The 22,068-nt window shown below is 43.0% G+C and overlaps 1 protein-coding gene across 2 annotated transcripts in view; it reads right to left on the bottom strand.

The window, feature by feature from the left end:
• The window catches only part of LOC138960283 (hornerin-like), an 82,776-nt gene that overhangs the window by 44,829 nt on the left and 15,879 nt on the right, over positions 1-22,068 (bottom strand). The window contains exons 1-2 of one of the 2 annotated variants that reach the window (XM_070332108.1): positions 6,445-7,739; positions 5,317-5,458 (exon numbers count right to left, since the gene is read on the bottom strand). In XM_070332108.1, the coding sequence (XP_070188209.1) occupies positions 5,317-5,458; positions 6,445-6,516 (214 nt within the window). In that variant the 5' untranslated portion in view covers positions 6,517-7,739. Of the gene's footprint in view, positions 1-5,316; positions 5,459-6,444; positions 7,740-22,068 lie in introns of those variants that run through there. The other variant, XM_070332111.1, reaches the window with a different exon arrangement.

Genomic DNA, 22,068 nt, shown 5'->3' with positions numbered 1-22,068 from the left:
AGACAGACAGACAGAGAGACGGCCTTTTTTTTTTTTTTTTTTTTTTTTTTTGAATAGTTGCTTCAGCTTTGATTGAGCTATAGGGTTCTGTATGAAATTTGCATTTAGTCTTTCCTTTTCTTGCTGAGTGTATGTACAGTCCAGAGAGGAGACGGACATGGTGTGAGCTTGTCCAGGGGGGTATATGAACATCTCAGTGGCAGGGGGATGGAAGCACTTGTTAATGAGTGGGAGTGTGTATGCGCGTGGTGTGCACGAGGATGTATGCACGTGAGTGATATTTGTAAATGTGTATTATTATAATATCATCTTTGTATTTATATTATTGAAATTGTTATATCTCGATGTACAGCGCTAAGAGCATAGTTAAATTTGTGAAGCGGCGCTATATAAGCTATCTTTATTATTATTATTATTAGAGAGAGAGAGAGAGAGAAGAGAGAGAGAGGGAGAGAGACGTAAGACGTAAGACATTTTATTGATTAAACACACAAGGTTCATTTTAACGGGGTGTGGGGAGGGGGGGGGTGTGTTTGTATTTATGGACAATCACCCGGTTTTATCTCTTTCTCTTCTCTCTAACATATACTCACACGAACGCACGAACGCTCTCACTCTCTCTCACTCTCTTTCTCTTAAACCTAAAGACATATCCAGCGCATGAATTAACAATATGGATAGGTGCAACGACAAACAAGTTCACAGTGCTAACATACATTATCGGCTTTCAATCATGCTCTATCGTTCCACGGCACAAACTCTCTCTCACTCACTCTCTCTCTCTCTCTCTCTCTCTGTCTGTCTGTCTGTCTGTCTGTCTGTCTGTCTGTCTGTCTGTCTGTCTGTCTGTCTGTCTGTCTGTCTGTCTGTCTCTGTCTGTCTGTCTGTCTGTCTGTCTCTGTCTGTCTCTGTCTGTCTGTCTGTCTGTCTCTCTCTCTCTCTCTCTCTCTCTCTCTCTCTCTCTCTCTCTCTCTCTCTCTCTCTCTCTTTCTAACATAGAAATATTTCCAGCGCAAAAATCAACAATTTGAATAGGTACAACAACAACACAAGTGTACTACACCAGCATATATTATTTGCAATCAAACCTGCTCTAACATTCCACGGCACAAACTATGTATAACACATCGCCATCTCGTTCACCTGTTCCACATTGGGTAACTAGTCCAAACAACTTTTTCTTTTTTGAAAAACACGATATAAGAATCTGGCCACATGCACCACTGAATCCCCTTTATTTACAGACATAACACGTATAATACTGTTCGCATCTTCACTCTGGGTTTTTTCTCTTAATATTTTGACATCAAGTCTATCATCACAATATCCTTTGCATACAAACAATACATGTTTCTCGTCTTCCACGTCCTCTCTGCATACAGGGCAAATCAAAAGGCCCGGTACAACGTCAGTTCGATAGCTGCATTTGTGAGTGTTTATGGGTGAAATACCAAATCGATATTGTATGTATGCATCTCGAAAACAGCGGAGTTGAATATGGTCTATATACACTTCAGCGCGAATTTCTTGTTTAAAGAGCGAATAAAATTCAAATCGCTCCGAGTTCATGATGCTGTCGTGCCAGTCTTGCTGGAAGCAATCAAACAATCGTTGTCTGAATACTGCTATAAATCGATTCAAATCGCCTACACCTTGTTGCAGCCAGACATCTCCAAAGCCGTACATGCATAACATTTCTTTCAAATAATGAGACCATGTTTTCTTGCCATAACCCTGTAAATGTTTCATCATGTCATATGCTTTCCTTGGGAGTCTTTTGCTTGGCAAATATGCTATTGTCCAGAGGTACCTTCTTAAACGATCTGGTAAGGTCTACATATGTTTCGTAGACTTCCGCAAGGCTTTTGACTCAGTCAATAGGGCTATGTTATGGAATGTATTACGCAAGTACAGGGTTGGCGGAAAGATGTTGAACATCCTGCAAAGTATGTACAAAGGAGTGAAGTCTTGTGTTCGCACCGACGATGGCCCATCGGAGTTTTTCCGTTGTCAATGTGGAGTCCCTCAGGGTTCTGTGCTTTCACCAACATTGTTTTCATTCCTGATTAATGAACTGGCACTTGAAATTTTTCAAAACGGTAAACATGGAATACAGTTAACACCTGACGTGATGCAGATTCTCATATTGCTGTTTGCCGACGATGTACTCTTGATATCCTATAGTGCAGCCGGGTTACAGAAACAGATTGATGTGTTAAAAAGTTTACGGATAAGTGTTCCATGACAGTCAACCTGGATAAGACAAAGGTAATCGTTTTTAGAAAAGGAGGATTTTTGGCAGCAAATGAAGCCTGGAAGTACGGAATCGAGGACATAGAGGTTGTGAACAGTTACAAGTACTTGGGGCTAAATTTCATCACAAAATTGTCATTGACGCAAATGGTCAGCGATCTGGCCTCAAAGGCAAAGATAAGGACTGGCCAAATCCTAAGATGTTTGTGGAGGCTAGGCAACATACCTAGAAGCGTATTTTTTAAAATATATGACGCACAGGTCCTCCCGATCATTCATCAACCACAAACCCCAAAACCCTCCAACCCACCCTCTTCAATTAATCAATCAATATGAGGCCTACTGTTGTTAAACAGTTGTTTGTTGTATGTTTATCAGGGTTTGCTAGTGTGTTTGTTTGTTTGTTTGTTTGCTTAACGCCCAGCCGACCACGAAGGGCCATATCAGGGCGGTGCTGCTTTGACATATAACGTGCGCCACACACAAGACAGAAGTCGCAGCACAGGCTTCATGTCTCACCCAGTCACATTATTCTGACACCGGACCAACCAGTCCTAGCACTAACCCCATAATGCCAGACGCCAGGCGGAGCAGCCACTAGATTGCCAATTTTAAAGTCTTAGGTATGACCCGGCCGGGGTTCGAACCCATGACCTCCCGATCACGGGGCGGACGCCTTACCACTAGGCCAACCGTGCCGGTTGCTAGTGTGTGATAGGGTTCGTGTCCGTCTGTAGATGTTAGTTTCTTTGTTAGTCCTGTGTTGACAACTCTTTGACAAGCGCTTAGAAATGTACCCACGGAATACGCGCTATATAAGCTTCATATTGATTGATGATTGATTGATTATATCGCGCGTGTTCCGTGGGTACAGTTCTAAGCGCAGGGATTTTGTTTATTTTTTTTTATATTTATGCAATTTATATCGCGCACATATTCAAGGCGCAGGGATTTATTTATGCCGTGTGAGATGGAATATTTTTACACAATACATCACGCATTCACATCGGCCAGCAGATCGCAGCCATTTCGGCGCATATCCTACTTTTCACGGCCTATTATTCCAAGTCACACGGGTATTTTGGTGGACATTTTTATCTATGCCTATACAATTCTGCCAGGAAAGACCCTTTTGTCAATCGTGGGATCTTTAACGTGCACACCCCAATGTAGTGTACACGAAGGGACCTCGGTTTTTCGCCTCATCCGAAAGACTAGCACTTGAACCCACCACCTAGGTTAGGAAAGGGGGGAGAAAATTGCTAACGCAAAGGGTCGAACTCGCAACCTCTCGCTTCCGAGCGCAAGTGCGTTACCACTCGGCCACCCAGACCACTTTCTGTTGTTGCCTTGCCGATGTGAAATAGTTTGACACTTATTTTCTCCCAATGAATCAAACATCAGTGAAATATGCAATACGCAGTCTTAAAAAACGTCAGCAAGAGCTTAATGATTACAATAAATAATGCCAATATCATCAGCGATGTGTGTATTGAACATAATCGACTTCGTACCGGGCTGGGGTTTTTTTTTTTTTTTTTTAATCTGGAACTCGATTTGACTGAATTTGAACGGGAACAAGGCTACCTCTGTGTGCGACGTCTATAGAGCAATATTTTGGTCTGAGAGCTTATATACCACAGACTAAGGTAATTCTTGAAAAGAAAAATGTAACCGGTCAAGCTGACTTCGCTTCACAGGAACCGCTCCTGTAAAATGCTATCTCATTCAGATCCAGGTGTGATACAGCATTTTTTTTTTTTTTTGCTTAACGCCCAGCCGACCACGAAGGGCCATATCAGGGCGGTGCTGCTTTGACATATAACGTGCGCCACACACAAGACAGAAGTCGCAGCACAGGCTTCATGTCTCACCCAGTCACATTATTCTGACACCGGACCAACCAGTCCCAGCACTAACCCCATAATGCCAGACGCCAGGCGGAGCAGCCACTAGATTGCCAATTTTAAAGTCTTATGTATGACCCGGCCGGGGTTTGAACCCACGACCTCCCGATCACGGGGCGGACGCCTTACCACTAGGCCAACCGTGCCGGTGTGATACAGCATGATTCAAAGTTCAGTTCTGAGTAATTCACCCTTCCCTTTCTTTCTCTGGAACGACGGCACATTTTTGGCTCACGTAAGTGTAGCCTATGCGATCGTAACTTTGTCTGTCTGTGCGTGCGTGCGTATGTGCGTATGTGCGTATGTGCGTGCGTGCGTGTGTATGTCTGTGGTAGAAACTCTAACATTTGAAGACGTCACATTACATTGACGTCACATTATGACGTAAGAGGGTTAGACGTCACGCGAAGGAAGTACTGAAAGTCTTGGTCATTATTATTTTGAGCGGGCCGAGACTGACTAGTTGGCAGTCGTGTCCCTGTAAGTAGGCTACATGCAGACAGACAGATCTAGATCTAGTGTCTCGCTTTCTTGCACAGTTTCACCTATGCTCTTTCTGTGTGTGTGTGTGTGTGTGTGTGTGTGTGTGTGTGTGTGTGTGTGTGTGTGTGTGTGTGTGTGTGTGTGTGTGTGTGTGTGTGTGTGTATGTGTGACGGAGTGATTGAGTTTGTGTTACTGTTTGTCGATTTCTTACGTGAGCCTTGATGGCTTCGCCTCTTGTTCTTAATTAAAAAAGAAAAGAAGAAAACATATTTGACTTGGTAAACTAAATATATGGATAAATGGAGGTACGTACCGTGCTCACAGCTTACGTCCTGACTGCCACAGTCGTCCACAATTCACAAGTATTTAAAAACAATTAAACACATGAACATTAATATATAAAACAGTTACAAGGTAAATACAATTGTTGAACTCACCGTGGCCGGCTAACGTCGGAGATCCTCAGAGGAATTACACCCCACACGCGCACGCACGCACGCACGAACGAACACACACACACACACACACACACACACACACACACACACACACACATACACACGCGCGATTAAACACAGGGCAAGAGACAGACAAACAAGGGGACATACTGACAGACAAACATTTCACACACACGCACAAATACACACACACAAACACACATCATAAACTGACCATGTCCATGCGAGGTGCCCACGGCCACTGTGTACTTGTTGGCACGTCTCTTCTTCTCGGCCACCGAGGTCGCTGTGACCACTGTCTGTGTCACCTTCTGCGTGCTGTCCTCCGAGGTCACGTACACACTGCCACACCGAACCTGCACGCACACAAACAGACTAACAGTTAGACTATATTGCCAAAGGTACAGTAGTTTTTCTTGCACGACTTCAACGATGCACGTCTCAATAGCGTGTGCTAAAGCGGTACTACTCGTGTTGGTATTCAAAGGTTAAATAGGAAATAACAATCAGATACATGTGTATTTAGTGTGAATGTATATAATTTTGCATTCTTCGATCAATTCGTTTGCAGAGTGGTTTTTTGTTTGTTTTCTTTGCTTTGTGCAAGGTAAAAAGATTGCAGTACCTCTTAGATCGAGAAAGAATCTGTGACTCAGTAAAGAACACAGCAATCAGTTGAAACACACAAACAGAAGGTGAAACAAGGGAGGCAATCGATTTCAAACAGGAGAGCACAGTTGAACGCAGTCGTTCCCCTTGCAGTCTGAAGGCTGCGTTTCGAGTGTGTGTGTGTGTGTGTGTGTGTGTGTGTGTGTGTGTGTGTGTGTGTGTGTGTTTGCATGCGTCCATGGGTGTCAGTGCAAACAAAAATATCACCTCTCGTTCTCTGTAGCTCGCTCGCGTGCGCACATCCCTCCCCCTCCACCCGCTCTCACACACACACCAACAAACGAACAAACACTCACATTCACACAGACACATATACACACACATACACACACAGACACACAGACACACACACGCACACACACACACACACACACACACACACACACACACACACACACACACACACACACACACACACACACACACACACACACACACACACACACACACACCATTTTCACATGTTTGGCTGCAAACAAAAAAGTGAATTAGTTACAAATCACACCACAATCACTCGAGTTCGCAAAACCCTACTTTACAACAAATATCCACACTGGTCGATGATATTTTGTTTTGTTGATTCGTGGGTGTGGGTGTATATATATACATATATTTTGTTTGTTTGTTTGTTTGTTTGTTTGATTATCTGTTTGCTTTTTTTGTTTCCCCATACCTGTGACTGTAGCACCATAGGTCTCCATGGCGACCCATCAATACCCTTTGTGGCTACGCAGGCAATCCACATTTTGATCCTCAAATAATACCGCTTTTTCTCAGTCACACATGTTCTTTTTTCAGAAGCTTCCACACACAAAACTTCTACAGACTGTCCTTCACATAGTTCCAAGCGTTTGCATTAGTGTAGGACTTTGTTTTGGGGCAGATAGCATTTTCATCCCAAATAATGTCTTCACAGTTTTTGACTGAGAATGCCCTCTGTGCACATTCCATGCAGATCAACTCCCGGGGAGTATTTCAGTGTTCACTGATAGTTTTTTTGTAAATGCTCTCGGTATGAATTCTACAATCTCCTGGAGTATTTATGATTGTTCATAGTTTCAGACCATGCTCTCGGTGAAAAAAACCTTTTCGAGAATTATCTCCTTGAGTATTTTCCAGTGTTCAGAATGTGTCAGAACGCTCTCCGTAAGAATTCTATGAGGATCATCTCCTTCAGTGTTGTGCAGTATTCAGCACTTTTTTTCAAAAATGCTCTGGGTGGCAAATTCTTTGAGGATAATTTCCTGGTGTGTATTTGAGTGTTGACAGTTTTTGAGAAGGGTCTTCATACGAAATGAACGAGGACAATATGTTTATCCTGTCTTGACGTGGTATTTCAGTTGTCACACTTCGTACATGCCTCTCGATCGTTCCGAACTCACTGTTAGTTGTACTGATTCACGACTGTCCCAACGCGACTCTGCTGATGTGAAATGTGTCGAATGCGACTGATGAAATTCTGTCCAGCGAGATTGTCATCGAACAACTGCGTGGTTCCCTGCACGGTGTCCTTTGAAGTCACTGTCTCAAACACGATCAACACAAATCACATTCCTGTTCGGCCAACTCTGACAGTGGGTCTGCTCCCAGACACTGAATCATAACATTAATTATATTGCTTTCTGTTCAACACAAACTAGCTCCCGTCTGCGGCCAACACAAGATGAAATGCATTGCTGTTTTGACAACACCAAATGCACTTATCAACGACCAAACAACATTAAATTAAATTGCAGTCCCCAGCCAACAAAAACTTCACTGCTCTGCGACCACCACACAATTAACTGATGCACTGATGCTTGGGCAACACCTAATGCACTAATCTACGACCACTGATCACAACATCAATTGCGTTTCCATCCGACCAACACATTACATACTGCACTGCTCTGCATCCAGCACACAACTAAATATATACTGCTCTGCGGCCAACACAAAATAATGTCGTTGGTGTCCGGCAAATACAAATTAACAAGGCTCTATGATCAACACAACAATAATTGCGGTAATGTCCAACTAACACAAATAGCAATTATTTCTCTCTTTTTTTTTTGAGAGAGGGGAAAATCTCTATTACTATTAGGTCGCATGAACAGCCTATGACGCAAGAGAGTGAGCACACCGCCGCCGTCTGTTAACGATGACAAAACAGTTGTGTCGTTCCTATTCACACAGGGGGACATGCCTCTTGTTGACATACAGATGAGATGCAGCCTCATCTATTTTCAGCCACTGTAGCAATCGAGAGTGTCATTCTTGCCAGCCTAGCTGTGACCTTTTACCAGGATTTCGGTAGCATTTATCGAAGAAATTTACTGAGAGAGCGAAAAAAGGCTTGGAAAGTTATCCGCGATAGGTTTGACATACAGATGTGATGCCTTCTCATCTATTTGCAATCACTGCAGCAATCGACAGTGTCATTCTTGCCAGCCTAGCTGTGACCTTTTACCAGGATTTAAGCAGAATTTATCGAAGAAATTTACTGAGAGAGTAAAAAAAGGCAGGGAAAGTCATCCGCGATAGGTTTGTCATACAGATGTGATGCATCCTCATCTATTTGCAATTACTGCAGCAATCGAGAGTGTCATTCTTGCCAGCCTAGCTGTGACCTTTTACCAGGATTTAAGTAGAATTTATAGAAGAAATTTACTGAGAGAGTGAAAAAAGGCAGGGAAAGTCATCCGCGATAGGTTTGTCATACAGATGTGATGCATCCTCATCTATTTGCAATCACTGCAGCAACCAAGAGCGGCATTCTTGCAAGGATAGCTGCGACCTTGAGCCAGGATTTAAGTGGAATTTATCTAATCAATTTACTGTGAGAAAAAAAATCAAAAAACAATTGTAGGTTATTGGAACGTGTCATTATTGAAAAAACAAAACGTTACATGGTGTTGGATTACTGTGAGAGAGAAAAACGTCTTGGCGTAACTATCCTGTCCGTGGGAAAGTTATCTGCGATAGGTTTGATTTTTTGAGTGATAGAGTGACCCGATGTTCAAGATATATAGGATTACTTTATACCCTTTGAAACGAAGGATGAATAGTTTATAGAAATCGCGATCGACAGCAAAGAAATCGTGCAAGCACTGCACATATAAAATATAGTATCGTATTATATATCTGCAAAGAGTCAGTGTCCACCCTGTCATTCAGCGTTCTATACCGACTTCAATCCCACGGGAAAATACGAATGCTTTTATGAACACTCTGCCACTCAGTCAGTCAAAGGGGGTCTATACCACGTCAACACGAAAAACGACGTCTCCTTGACAAAGTTCACACACTAATAGCCGGAACACTTCGAGAGAAAACTCGTAATACTCCACACTTCGTCGGAAAGATTCCAAAGTTTCGGTCGGTCTCTTTCTGCACAACCACTAAGACAAACTTGAATATAACTCCACAGTAAACATACTCCACTGGTCGATAAAACACAAGTTGTGCACTTCATCCGTAAGAGAATCCACGAACATATGTTCCACCATAAATCGAATGTTGCCACCGTCGCCGAAGTAAAAAGTATCCTGTCCCAGTCAAATCACTCCAAGTTCTTACAAAAACCCAGAACTCACACATATTGAACTGCACCAGATGGGAAAAATATTTATCAAAAAGAAAGAACAATCAAAACTGCTATTTGTAAAACCACAAGCTGCTGAGAGAAGTGTTCATCGCCTCTCTGTTTTACGCGCTTACGAGATGATTAAGAGAAACAAATTCACATTTATAACTAGCGGTTCATTTTGTCCGTTCCTTTCTTCGCCTTTTTTTGTGAGCCACACCGCAAACAGAAAAGGTGTGTTGCTAAATGCTCACACCCTGAGTCAAGTTGAAAAGAGGCACATCCGGACCAACACAGATAACACCAACACAGAACCTGTCCTACCCCCCGCGGGTTAGGGGGAGTCCCATATTGGTTGGGACGAGAAAGAATTTACCCGATGCTCCCCAGCATGTCGTAAGAGGCGACTAACGGTTCTGTTTCTCCTTTTACCCTTGTTAAGTGTTTCTTGTATAGAATATAGTCAATGTTTGTAAAGATTTTAGTCAAGCAGTATGTAAGATATGTTAAGTCCTTTGTACTGGAAACTTGCATTCTCCCAGTAAGGTCATATATTGTACTACGTTGCAAGCCCCTGGAGCAATTTTTTGATTAGTGCTTTTGTGAACAAGAAACAATTAACAAGTGGCTCTATCCCATCTCCCCCCCTTTCCCCTATCCCATCTCCCCCCTTTCCACGTCGCGATATAACCTTGAATGGTTGAAAACGACGTTAAACACCAAATAAAGAAAAAAAGAACCTGTCACCTCGACTCCCATGCCGTTAAGATCGCGCCTATTCATTGAACGTGCATGCAGGGGACGGCCATCTGGACTAACACACATGGCAACAAAACAGAACCTGTCACCTCGACTCCCATGTCGTTAAGATCGCGCCTATTCATTGAACGTACAAGCAGGGGACTGCCATCCGGACTAACACGGATGGCAACAAAACTTCTCCTGTCGCCTTGACTCCCATGCTCTGAGATCGCGCTTGTTCAATGAACGTGCGGTCTGCCCTGAGAAACTGGTATTACAGTTGCGGTTTACTCATGTCTTCTTTTCACCTGTTTTGTCCGTTCACACTATTGCACATAAATTGTCATCTCGACTCCGATGTGCTCTGGGATCGAGCTTCGTCAATTAATGTTTAGGACTGCCTTTGGAAAAGAAGTTCCTATCCACGGTGTAGTCATGTCTACTTTTCACCTGTTTCGTCCGTTCACGCTACTGAACATAAATTGTCATCTCGACTCCGATGTGCTCTGGGATCGAGCTTCGTCAATTAATGTTTAGGACTGCCTTGGAAAAAAGAAGTTCCTATCCACGGTGTAGTCATGTCTACTTTTCACCTGTTTCGTCCGTTCACGCTACTGAACATAAATTGTCATTTCGACTCCCATGTGCTCTGGGATCCAGCTTCTGCAATTAATGTTAAGACTGCATGCCTTGGGAAAAAAGTTCATAGCCACGGTGTAGTGATATCTTCTTTACACCTGTGTCGTCCGTTCACACTACGGCACATAAATTGCCATCTCGACTCCCATGTGCTCTGGGATCCAGCTTCTGCAATTAATCGTAAGACTGCCTTGGAGAAAAAGTTCATAGCCACGGTGTAGTGATATCTTCTTTACACCTGTGTCGTCCGTTCACACTACGGCACATAAATTGTCATCTCGACTCCCATGTGCTCTGGAATCCAGCTTCTGCAATTAATGTTAAGACTGCCTTGGGAAAAGAAGTTCCCAGCCACGGTGTAGTCCTGTCTTCGTTTCATCTGTTTCGTCCGTTCACACTACACATACATTGTCATCTCGACTCCCATGTGCTCTGGTATCGAGCTTCTCCAATTGATGTTAAGACTGCCTTGAGAAAAAAAAGTTCATCGCCACGATGTAGGCCTGTTTTCTTTTCACCTGTTTTAACCGTTCACACACAAGTACTGCGCGCGGAATTGGCTACCTGTTACTCGTTGTATCGAAGCTACCTGCCCGCACCTGTTTTAATGACACATTGGGTCCGGTACAGTGTGTTTTCCTTTTAACACAAACACGGTGACCTTCAGTTACGATTTTTTTCCCCTGGGAGGTAGCACCATGCGCTGTTGTTACAGGCTCTCAACAGCAAATTAAATGTGTACAAGGAAAGTGCTGGATGCAGTTAAAGGTACAGTTCTTCACTGTTCATTGAAGTGTGTCACTTTTAAACTCACTGTCTGTATCAAACAACAAGAAAGGTAGGCTGTTGGAACGTTTGTTATTGACAAAACAATACAAATTCAGTCATTCAATAATATTTAAGATCTACTCCCAAGACTGAATATGTCTGTCCTTGACTTTTATTGATGGTGAGGGCAAAGGCTGGCCAAAAAAAGTGTTTAGTTTCGTCATTCGTATCGCGAAACAGAGTATTCACCGCGGTTCACCGCGCCACCGCGCCGCGCTTAGAGCACGTGTTGAAAATTGTCATCGACTAGTTTGTGCCCGGGGTCCACCTGAATACACCTACCAAATTTGAAGCAGATCCATCGATAACTTTGGCCGTGCATCGCGAACACACACACGCACACACAAGCCGTATCTATAAATATATATACGACTAGTGTCTGTGTGTCTGTGTGTCTGCCTGTGTGTCTGTGCGCGGTGCGCGATGCGCGGCCAAGGTTCTCGATGGATCTGTTTCAAATTTGGTGATCATATTCAGGTACACCCTGGACACAACCTGGTCGATGAGATATTTCAACACGTGCTCTCAGCGCGCAGCGCTGAGCGCGCTGAACCGATTTTGTTTTTATTGGTCTGGATCCACTACCAGTAACTTTTCCTTATCTTCTCCAGTGTTTTCAGCCGCGATTATCTATCTTCCTCCGTGTGGCGTCAATCCATATTCCCGTTACTTCGTTACTATTTTTAGAAGGTCACTGCACGTTACTATTTTTAGACGGTCTCCAGTGTTTTGCGCGTTTATCTCCTTTCCTTCGTGTGCCGGCGAAGCCGTCGTACACCCGGCTTTGCCGGGTCCCAGGCGCAGCCTGGTTTTCGGCTCTACTTCTTCCCGGCGAAGCCGGTACCCGGCGAAGCGGGTAATCATCTAGTATATAGATAGATATGTATCTCACGCAGTGTTCATAACTGGTTACAAAAGATGTGTTAACAAATGGAACACTTCAGTAAAGAGTAATCTCCTTTGAACGACCATGTAGACCATGTAGACCATGTAGACCATGTAGACCATGTAGACCAATACAGATCTGTTCAACCTTTACAAAGCATCCCTCCACTTGAAGACGCCAACAATACCAGCTGGACATTTCTGCACAGAGAGTGATTTTATTACATTTAAAAAAAATCGAGTTCATTTCGTTACTGACACCTATTTGAAGAATTGATTCGCGGAGAAAAAAAAACTATTCAGAATCTGCAGAGGGAGCAACCAGGCTGTTGATTGTCGATGGTTGTCTAAGTAGAAGGATGAATGACTTTCGTTCCTTTCCAGTATGTAAACGCCTAGCGAGATCCTGTGGCGGTGTCCACGAGCGTTCTCACAGGAAGGACTGTGCCTTTAAGCCCCTTACGAAGCATCGTACGTACAGCCACAGTATAAACTCTCTTTCATTTCACTGCCTGCAGCATTCAATGTCGGCGAAGTTGTCGGCGTCGGTTGCATCAACTGGCCAAACATCTTTTTGTTTGGTTTTTCTTCCTCGGTCATTGTACAGACTGAGTGGTTGACTCGGTGTCAACTAGCCAAGGAATGTTGTGCTGCTGTGACCGCAAAAACCTATATGGCCACAGGCGGTTAACGGTAGGGAGGTCTGTATGAAACGCTGTGTTTATAGCTGCGCAGGCACGTGGTGTAATACAATTTACAAGAAGTTATGTTGGTAATGTTTGTTCGATAGGTCAGAAGATTAGTCAGCTCACTGAACTAATTTTGTTTTAAACAATTCACCATCGAGGAGCTGAGAATCAGTCCGGAACCATGAATTTTGAGGCTAGCAAATTAGTTCTTCAATCAAAAAGAATGTCTTTAAAAGAATGTATTAGCACAGCCTTAATTGGCGTATAGCTGTGAGGCAAGCCTATTGGGAATTTAGATTAAATGGAGAGAAAAAACTGGTTATTTCCATGATAAGCTATCTGAGTTGAGCAAAACCGCAATCAATAATGAACTCAACAGGTCGGGTGGTGACATGCAAACCGCAACCAATAATGAACTCAACAGGTCGGGTGGTGACATGCAAGCCGCAATCAATAATGAACTCAACAGGTCGGGTGGTGACATGCAAACCGCAATCAATAATGAACTCAACAGGTCGGGTGGTGACATGCAAACCGCAATCAATAATGAACTCAACAGGTCGGGTGGTGACATGCAAACCGCAATCAATAATGAACTCAACAGGTCGGGTGGTGACATGCAAACCGCAATCAATAATGAACTCAACAGGTCGGGTGGTGACATGCAAACCGCAATCAATAATGAACTCAACAGGTCGGGTGGTGACATGCAAACCGCAATCAATAATGAACTCAACAGGTCGGGTGGTGACATGCAAACCGCAATCAATAATGAACTCAACAGGTCGGGTGGTGACATGCAAACCGCAATCAATAATGAACTCAACAGGTCGGGTGGTGACATGCAAACCGCAATCAATAATGAACTCAACAGGTCGGGTGGTGACATGCAAACCATAAAAGCCGAATGCATTTTCCATCTTGGCTCTCGAACGGATGTGTCAAAACATGTCCATCCTCGACCACTTCTCAAGCCCGTAAAACAACGACACAAAACAACTAAAGAGTATCATTACACTTGACATCGAAAGCTGTTATCTTCACAAGACCAAACGAAAACCGACACACATTGATATCAGCTCTTTAGAACGTGCGCTGAAAAGTTACTACCGCTGTGTGAATACATCGTTTCTTTAAGACGTAAGAACAAAACCTAACTTTCAAGAACGGTAAGTTGTTGGAACGTTTGTTATTGTTAAAACAAACGTTCCAACAACCTACCTTTCGGGTTGTTTTTTTTATTCTGAATGTTGGAACGTCGGCAGTCTCTTTGTTTTTGGATTTTGTCAAAAGTAAGAACAAAGCCAACCTTGACAACAGCTCGTATAACATGCGTTGTAGGCCTAAATGCATTAACTATGTGTGAATAAACATGTCTTTTTTCAGAAGCCATTAACACTACCCTGCTTTGTTTTTCCCCGTGGAAACAGGGGATCAGGATGGCAGGCGGGCTTTGCCAAAAACGAGAAATTCGACACTACACGAACAAAAGGAAGACATTTAACACCGTGGTCAGGTTACGACAGACCACGAGAAGGCTTTGCTCCTGAACACACACCTTCCTGGGATGTGTTTCTTGCTCTTTGAAAAGATCAGTTATGTCTGTCACAAACGAGAACGAGGTAAGAATTCGAAACCGTACTACAGCTGAAGGTTTTAAGCATTCAAGTTGAAGTGGTTAAATTGGTCATATCTTGTCATCGAAGTACATCAAGAGTTGGTTCGTTCATCCTGCTGAAAGCACGGTGTTATAGACCTAAGAATTCGAAACCGTACTACGGCTAAAGGCTTCGATCAAGCTTTCATGTTGAAGTGGTTATATTGGCCATATCTTGTCATCGAAGCATACCAAAAGTTGGTTCGTTCACCTGACTGGAAGCACCATGTTTATAGCCCAAAACGGCCATTGCAGTGCATAATTATTCACAAAACAAAAATGTGGAACCAATTCACAAAACTCTCACACTTCGAATTCAAAGAATCCTCTTGCAGACGTGACTTGGCAAAACTTCCTTGAACAATCTTGAAATAAACGACGGTAAAACATTGAGTTACTTGCACCTTTTGTGGTGTAGACAGCAAATAACTATTAAAAAACGCGTCAGTTAAATTCAAATGCACAACAGTACGGTTTAGGGTGTAATTAAATGCTTCGTTATAGAAGCATCCCAACAAAGACACATCCGCGTGAAATCACAACGTACAAAATGGACGACTCTAGTCTTAAGTTGCTTTATGAAGCAAAACGAAGACTATTACAGAGGGCTGATGAATAAACAACCGGCATATACCCCGCAGTTCCGCATCATTAATTCGCTAAAACGGTAGAACCCGATATTCGTGTTTCCTTCGTTCGATTAAACAAACGAGGTGGTTGCACAGACATATCATACTATAGGTCTCAACGGGGAAGACAGAATAATCCTTGTTGTGGTATACGTTTCGCTTGATTACCCACGGCTCAAACAGGTAATGGAGTTAGCTGAATCAGGTGTCACCTTGTAAATGATACGTCTCTGGCTAGGCCTGCTCTTTAGTTTAACTTAGGCGACTGCTTGTCCCTGTGTTTCTTGAACATAATACTTTACAGCGCAAGATTAATTCTGTAGATCGAACACCACCATCAATCCTTGACGTTGAGCATGTTCAGTCCACGCCAACATTTATATTGAGCACTTCAAATGAACCAATACAGAGATAATGACACGCACACCACAAAGCACAGTTATTTACTCTCCGTTCAAACCGCGATGACCTGCCATGCGTTGCTCAGAATCACAGTAGCCCGCTCAGAGAAAAGTCGCTCTGGATTGGTCTATGCAACGGGCTCACAACGAGGCAAATCGCTTCACGATGGCGACGAAGAAAGCACGATTGCTGCGAGATATGAAAAAAGTTGTACTTCTTAAACTAGTAGACGATTCGGTCAGTGAAATCGTCAGACAGAATGTAGTTATGATGGGAAATTTAGCTGGGGTAGTCCCTGAACCTTGAAAAGCGGTGGATCCCTCGGGTCACGTCGAAAACCACGCCGAGAAGATCGAAACACGCTACACGGCATCGCAGTGTAAACACCGCCGCCATCTTGGATAACGCGGCGGGCGGTGGGCGAGCATATACCAAAGCCGCTCGCCGAGTGCTTCGCGAGCGCTTTCCTGCACTGCCCTAAGAAACGGCTTTTTGTCATTCGCACTGCGAGCGACCCGTGGCGAACCGCTCTGGGCAACTCCTCTCTGGTGTTGGTTGCACTGCCTAACAGTTGTTAATCGAAACTTCAACTCTGAGTCAGCCCGTTTGTGTTCCCGAAAATGCACGTCGATATATATATATATATCAACACAACCATTCAAAACTTTCGCAGGGAAGAAGGCGGGAGAAAACGCCATCAATCATTTTTACGAACACAGAAGCCATCCTATAAATCTCCTCCCGCGGATATGCCGAGTGAAGACCGTGACACGTTTACTGTCTTCATCCTTCACAATCCAACACGTCTGCTTAGCCCTGGCATACCTGAGTGTAGACAAAGCGAGCACTTGACATCCCATTCGTATTTGAACTGATCGCGCTGATATTGTACTGTATGATCACTCGACTGAAACGAACAAGGCGGAGGAAGAGGCTGAGAGGGGGGGGGGGGGGGGGGAGAGGATGAAAAGGAGTTCCGAACAGAGTGTCTGAAACCGTATCGAGACTTGACCCTGCTTGAAGTAGAACTCCCCCTGAAAGCGGCGTATGGTTGCCCGAATGGCGGGGTAAAAACGGTCATACACGTAAAAACCAACTCATGCAAAACCATGTGTGAGTGTGGAAGTGTTGGCCCATGAACGAAGAACAGGCAGAACTAATGAAGACACCCTCGGAAGGCTCATGCACTCTCGGATTGTTGAGACTCCGTAAACAAAAATAAACAAGAGGCGAAGCCTTCAAGGCTCACGTAAGAAATCGACAAACAGTAACACAAACTCAATCACTCCGTCACACATATACACACACACACACACACACACACACACACACACACACACACACACACACACACACACACACACACACACACACACACACACACACAGACAGTAAGGATAGGTGACACTGTGCAAGAAAGCGAGACACTAGATCTAGATCTGTCTGTCTGCATGTAGCCTACTTACAGGGACACGACTGCCAACTAGTCTCGGCCCGCTCAAAATAACAATGACCGAGACTTTCAGTAATTCCTTCGCGTGACGTCTAACCCTCTCACGTCATAATGTGACGTCTTCAAATGACGAAATGTTAAAGTTTCTACCACAGACATACACACGCACACACACACACACACACACACACACACACACACACACGCACGCACAGACAGACAAAGTTACGATCGCATAGGCTACATTTACGTGAGCCAAAAAGGATTACGAAGATAGAAAAAGCGATGCGAGTTATTGCCACTGTTTCCTCTCTGACGTGGACACACTTATACATTTAATCAGTATTGGCGTTAACCGGTAATTATCGGTATTTTACCGGTTGTAATGAGAATATACAAGAACAAAAATGGTTGCCGGTATGACCGACCAGTTGATTTTTGAACTACCGGGGTTTTTTTTGCTGGTAAAACAACAAAACCAGTACTCTAAGTTGGACTCTTATTGGTTCCAATGACCAGCCTACCGGGCTTTTTTCAGGACTGTTTGCATCATAAAAGTGTGCGTACCGGTTTGAAAAAATACTAGCGCCATCATGGCATTTAATGTACTATCATGAGGTATAGAAGGAGGCAAGGCGGGGGAGAGGGGGGGGGGGGGGGGCGGGGGGAGGAACGAGTCCGAAAAGGTGAGGAAACTCGAAAAAATCCAAATATAAAGGAAAGACTATGATGTCTATAAAAGGTTCATGAAAGTTGGGGCGGGTGCTAGGGTTAGAAAGGTCGCACCAAGTCAGACGAGGAACGTCAACAATATTTGATACATCACACACAGCAATGCCTCGGGCTGCTCTTTTGACGATACCTATCTGACAAGACGATCACAAGCCTTGGGGCGCACGTTTTATGACAATGTGCGTTATCTCTCTAATGTGAATCGATGTATAACTTTGTCAGTGAAAGTATATATCTGTTGTGGTTGGGTTTTTATATTTAGTCAAGTTTTGACTAAATATTTTAACATCGAGGGGGAATCGAAACGAGGGTCGTGGTGTATGTGTGTGTGTGTGTGTGTGTCTGTGTGTGTGTGTAGAGCGATTCAGACTAAACTACTGGACCGATCTTTATGAAATTTGACATGAGAGTTCCTGGGTATGAAATCCCCGAACGTTTTTTTCATTTTTTTGATAAATGTCTTTGATGACGTCATATTCGGCTTTTCGTGAAAGTTGAGGCGGCACTGTCACGCCCTCATTTTTCAACCAAATTGGTTCAAATTTTGGTCAAGTAATCTTCGACGAAGCCCGGGGTTTGGTATTGCATTTCAGCTTGGTGGCTTAAAAATTAATTAATGACTTTGGTCATTAAAAATCGGAAAATTGTAAAAAAAAATAAAAATTTATAAAACGATTCAAATTTACGTTTATCTTATTCTCCATCATTTGCTGATTCCAAAAACATATAAATATGTTATATTTGGATTAAAAACAAGCTCTGAAAATTAAATATATAAAAATTATTATCAAAATTAAATTGTCCAAATCAATTTAAAAACACTTTCAGCTTATTCCTTGTCGGTTCCTGATTCCAAAAACATATAGATATGATATGTTTGGATTAAAAACACGCTCAGAAAGTTAAAACAAAGAGAGGTACAGAAAAGCGTGCTATCCTTCTTAGCGCAACTACTACCCCGCTCTTCTTGTCAATTTCACTGCCTTTGCCATGAGCGGTGGACTGACGATGCTACGAGTATACGGTCTTGCTGAAAAATGGCAGCTACTTGACTAAATATTGTATTTTCGCCTTACGCGACTTGTTTCTTTTAAGACAAGCTGTTTCAAACAGCTGGACATAACTGTAAGAGTTATAGGTATGGGATATGAAAATGAAAGCCCTACTAACTTCCTTCAAGCAATACATCCAAACAGATAATGTATGTGTGTGTGTGTGTGGTGTGTGTGTGTGTGGTGTATGTGTGTGTGTGTCAGTGTGTGTGTCTCAGTGTGTGTGTGTGTCTCAGTGTGTGTGTGTCTCAGTGTGTGTGTGTGTCTCAGTGTGTGTGTCTCAGTGTGTGTGTGTCTCAGTGTGTCTGTGTCTGTGTCTCAGTGTGTGTCTGTGTCTCAGTGTGTGTGTCAGTGTGTCTGTGTCTCAGTGTGTGTGTGTGTGTGTCAGTGTGTGTGTCTCAGTGTGTGTGTGTGTGTGTGTCTCAGTGTGTGTGTGTGTGTGTGTGTGTCTGTGTCTCAGTGTGTCTCTGTGTCTCAGTGTGTCTGTGTGTATATATGTGTGCGTGCGTGTGTTCATGTGTGTGTATAAACGAGCCTGAGTATCAGCGCGCGTCAGAGCGTCAAAGAGTATGGGGTTTTTTTCTCGTCAGTCTATGTGCATGCATATACCTGTGAGCACGTAATTAAATACATTTTTTTTTAAACAATAAAAAAAAAAGCAACCTTCAAACAATATCAAATGAGATGCGAAATGTGCGGGCGGAATCCAAAATGTGAAGCAGCTAGGTTATTAAAGGGCCTGCATCCTGTAATAAAAATGATTCCCCTCAAGGTATGACACGCGGTTCTGATCTTGTCTGATTTCCCCCTGTGATGTTCACACGAGTCACAAATTCAAGCAGGCAATTAAAGCGACGGTTTGATCATAGATGCTATCATTGAAAAAATAATAGTTCGTTAGCTAACTGCAGCCGATTGACTGATGCAAATACTCCCTTCGTTCAAAATAAAGGTTACTATCATTAAAAGAAGGACCGCACGCTAGATTTAGATGTCAAGTCAAGTCAAGTCTACAAACAGTTTGGCAGTGCCTGTTTTTATATTTAGTCAAGTTTTGACTAAATATTTTAACATCGAGGGGGAATCGAAACGAGGGTCGTGGTGTATGTGCGTGCGTGCGTGTGTGTGTGTGTGTGTGTAGAGCGATTCAGACTAAACTACTGGACCGATCTTTATGAAATTTGACATGAGAGTTCCTGGGTATGAAATCCCCGAACGTTTTTTTTCATTTTTTTGATAAATGTCTTTGATGACGTCATATCCGGCTTTTCGTGAAAGTTGAGGCGGCACTGTCACGCCCTCATTTTTCAACCAAATTGGTTGAAATTTTGGTCAAGTATTCTTCGACGAAGCCCGGGGTTCGGTATTGCATTTCAGCTTGGTGGCTTAAAAATTAACTAATGACTTTGGTCATTAAAAATCTGAAAATTGTAAAAAAACATAAAAATTTATAAAACGATCCAAATTTACGTTTATCTTATTCTCCATCATTTGCTGATTCCAAAAACATATACATATGTTATATTTGGATTAAAAACAAGCTCTGAAAATTAAATATATAAAAATTATTATCAAAATTAAATTGTCCAAATCAATTTAAAAACACTTTCATCTTATTCCTTGTCGGTTCCTGATTCCAAAAACATATAGATATGATATGTTTGGATTAAAAACACGCTCAGAAAGTTAAAACAAAGAGAGGTACAGAAAAGCGTGCTATCCTTCTTAGCGCAACTACTACCCCGCTCTTCTTGTCAATTTCACTGCCTTTGCCATGAGCGGTGGACTGACGATGCTACGAGTATACGGTCTTGCTGAAAAATGGCAGCTACTTGACTAAATATTGTATTTTCGCCTTACGCGACTTGTTTTTTTTAAACCCAATGCACAATCATGAAATGTTTGACTTTCTGCACAGTAACGTCTGGAGAGCCTCGATAGACGTTAGCCGTACAACGGTTTACACATCAAAACAAACGCGAAGGTTTGCTTTATATTGCTAAGTATCAAAGTCGGTAACACGCACCGCTGTTTGAAGTTCCGGACCCAGCTTCCGATTACAACAGTACAGTGTATTCATGCAACACCAACCTTCCGTGGGATACCATCCAGAGACTCGCCCAGAACAGACTTTTTTTCGTTATTTGGTGTTTAACGTCGTTTTCAACCACGAAGGTTATATCGCGACGGGGAAAGGGGGGGGAGATGGGATAGAGCCACGTGTTAATTGTTTCTTGTTCACAAAAGCACTAATCAAAAAATTGCTCCAGGGGCTTGCAACGTAGTACAATATATTACCTTACTGGGAGAATGCAAGTTTCCAGTACAAAGGACTTAACATTTCTTACATACTGCTTGACTAAAATCTTAACAAGCCCAGAACAGACAGGTGTGGAGGTCCTTTGTTGCTGGCCTACATGTCAACCGGTATAACGGGCAGTAACTAACTAACTGAGGTATTCAACACCGTTTAACTCTGGAGTGGCAGTTCGTCAGCTATAACTGGACAAACATATCATTATTCTTTCAAAAGTTAATTCAAACAAATGCAAGCTCGGATTCCCTAAAACAAAAAAATGCAAAAATCAAAAACTCAAAACACATACAAAAACACCCTACACATTCATAACATCGAAACAGTTGCAAGAACTCATAAAAGGCTTCGGTCAAAACCGTCGCGCACCGTACGGGGAAAGAAACATACCGTTGAAGGTCAAAGGTATGCAGCGAACAGGCAACACATTGCACTCAAAGTGTTTCTCATCGACGGACACATTGGACTACATGCACAATGTTCACTCGAGCAGCTCAGAACAAGTTAAAGGCACAGTGCAGCTCACAGCCTTCGTTTTGCGTTTTTGTTGCAGCTGAGTACATTTACAGTTCAAAAATCCTCCTATGGTAGTAAAACAAACCCAAAACTACCCAACGACGACATCTGTGAAGCTCGACAGTTTCTCGTTTACGCGAGTGCATAACTTAACCTAGTTATTACGTGGTGTTTGGTCGGAGTTCGATTCAACTG

The sequence above is a fragment of the Littorina saxatilis genome, linkage group LG2, assembly GCF_037325665.1.
Source record: "Littorina saxatilis isolate snail1 linkage group LG2, US_GU_Lsax_2.0, whole genome shotgun sequence".
Classification (NCBI taxonomy): Eukaryota; Metazoa; Mollusca; class Gastropoda; order Littorinimorpha; family Littorinidae; genus Littorina; species Littorina saxatilis.
This window is presented reverse-complemented; position numbering and strand designations above follow the sequence as displayed.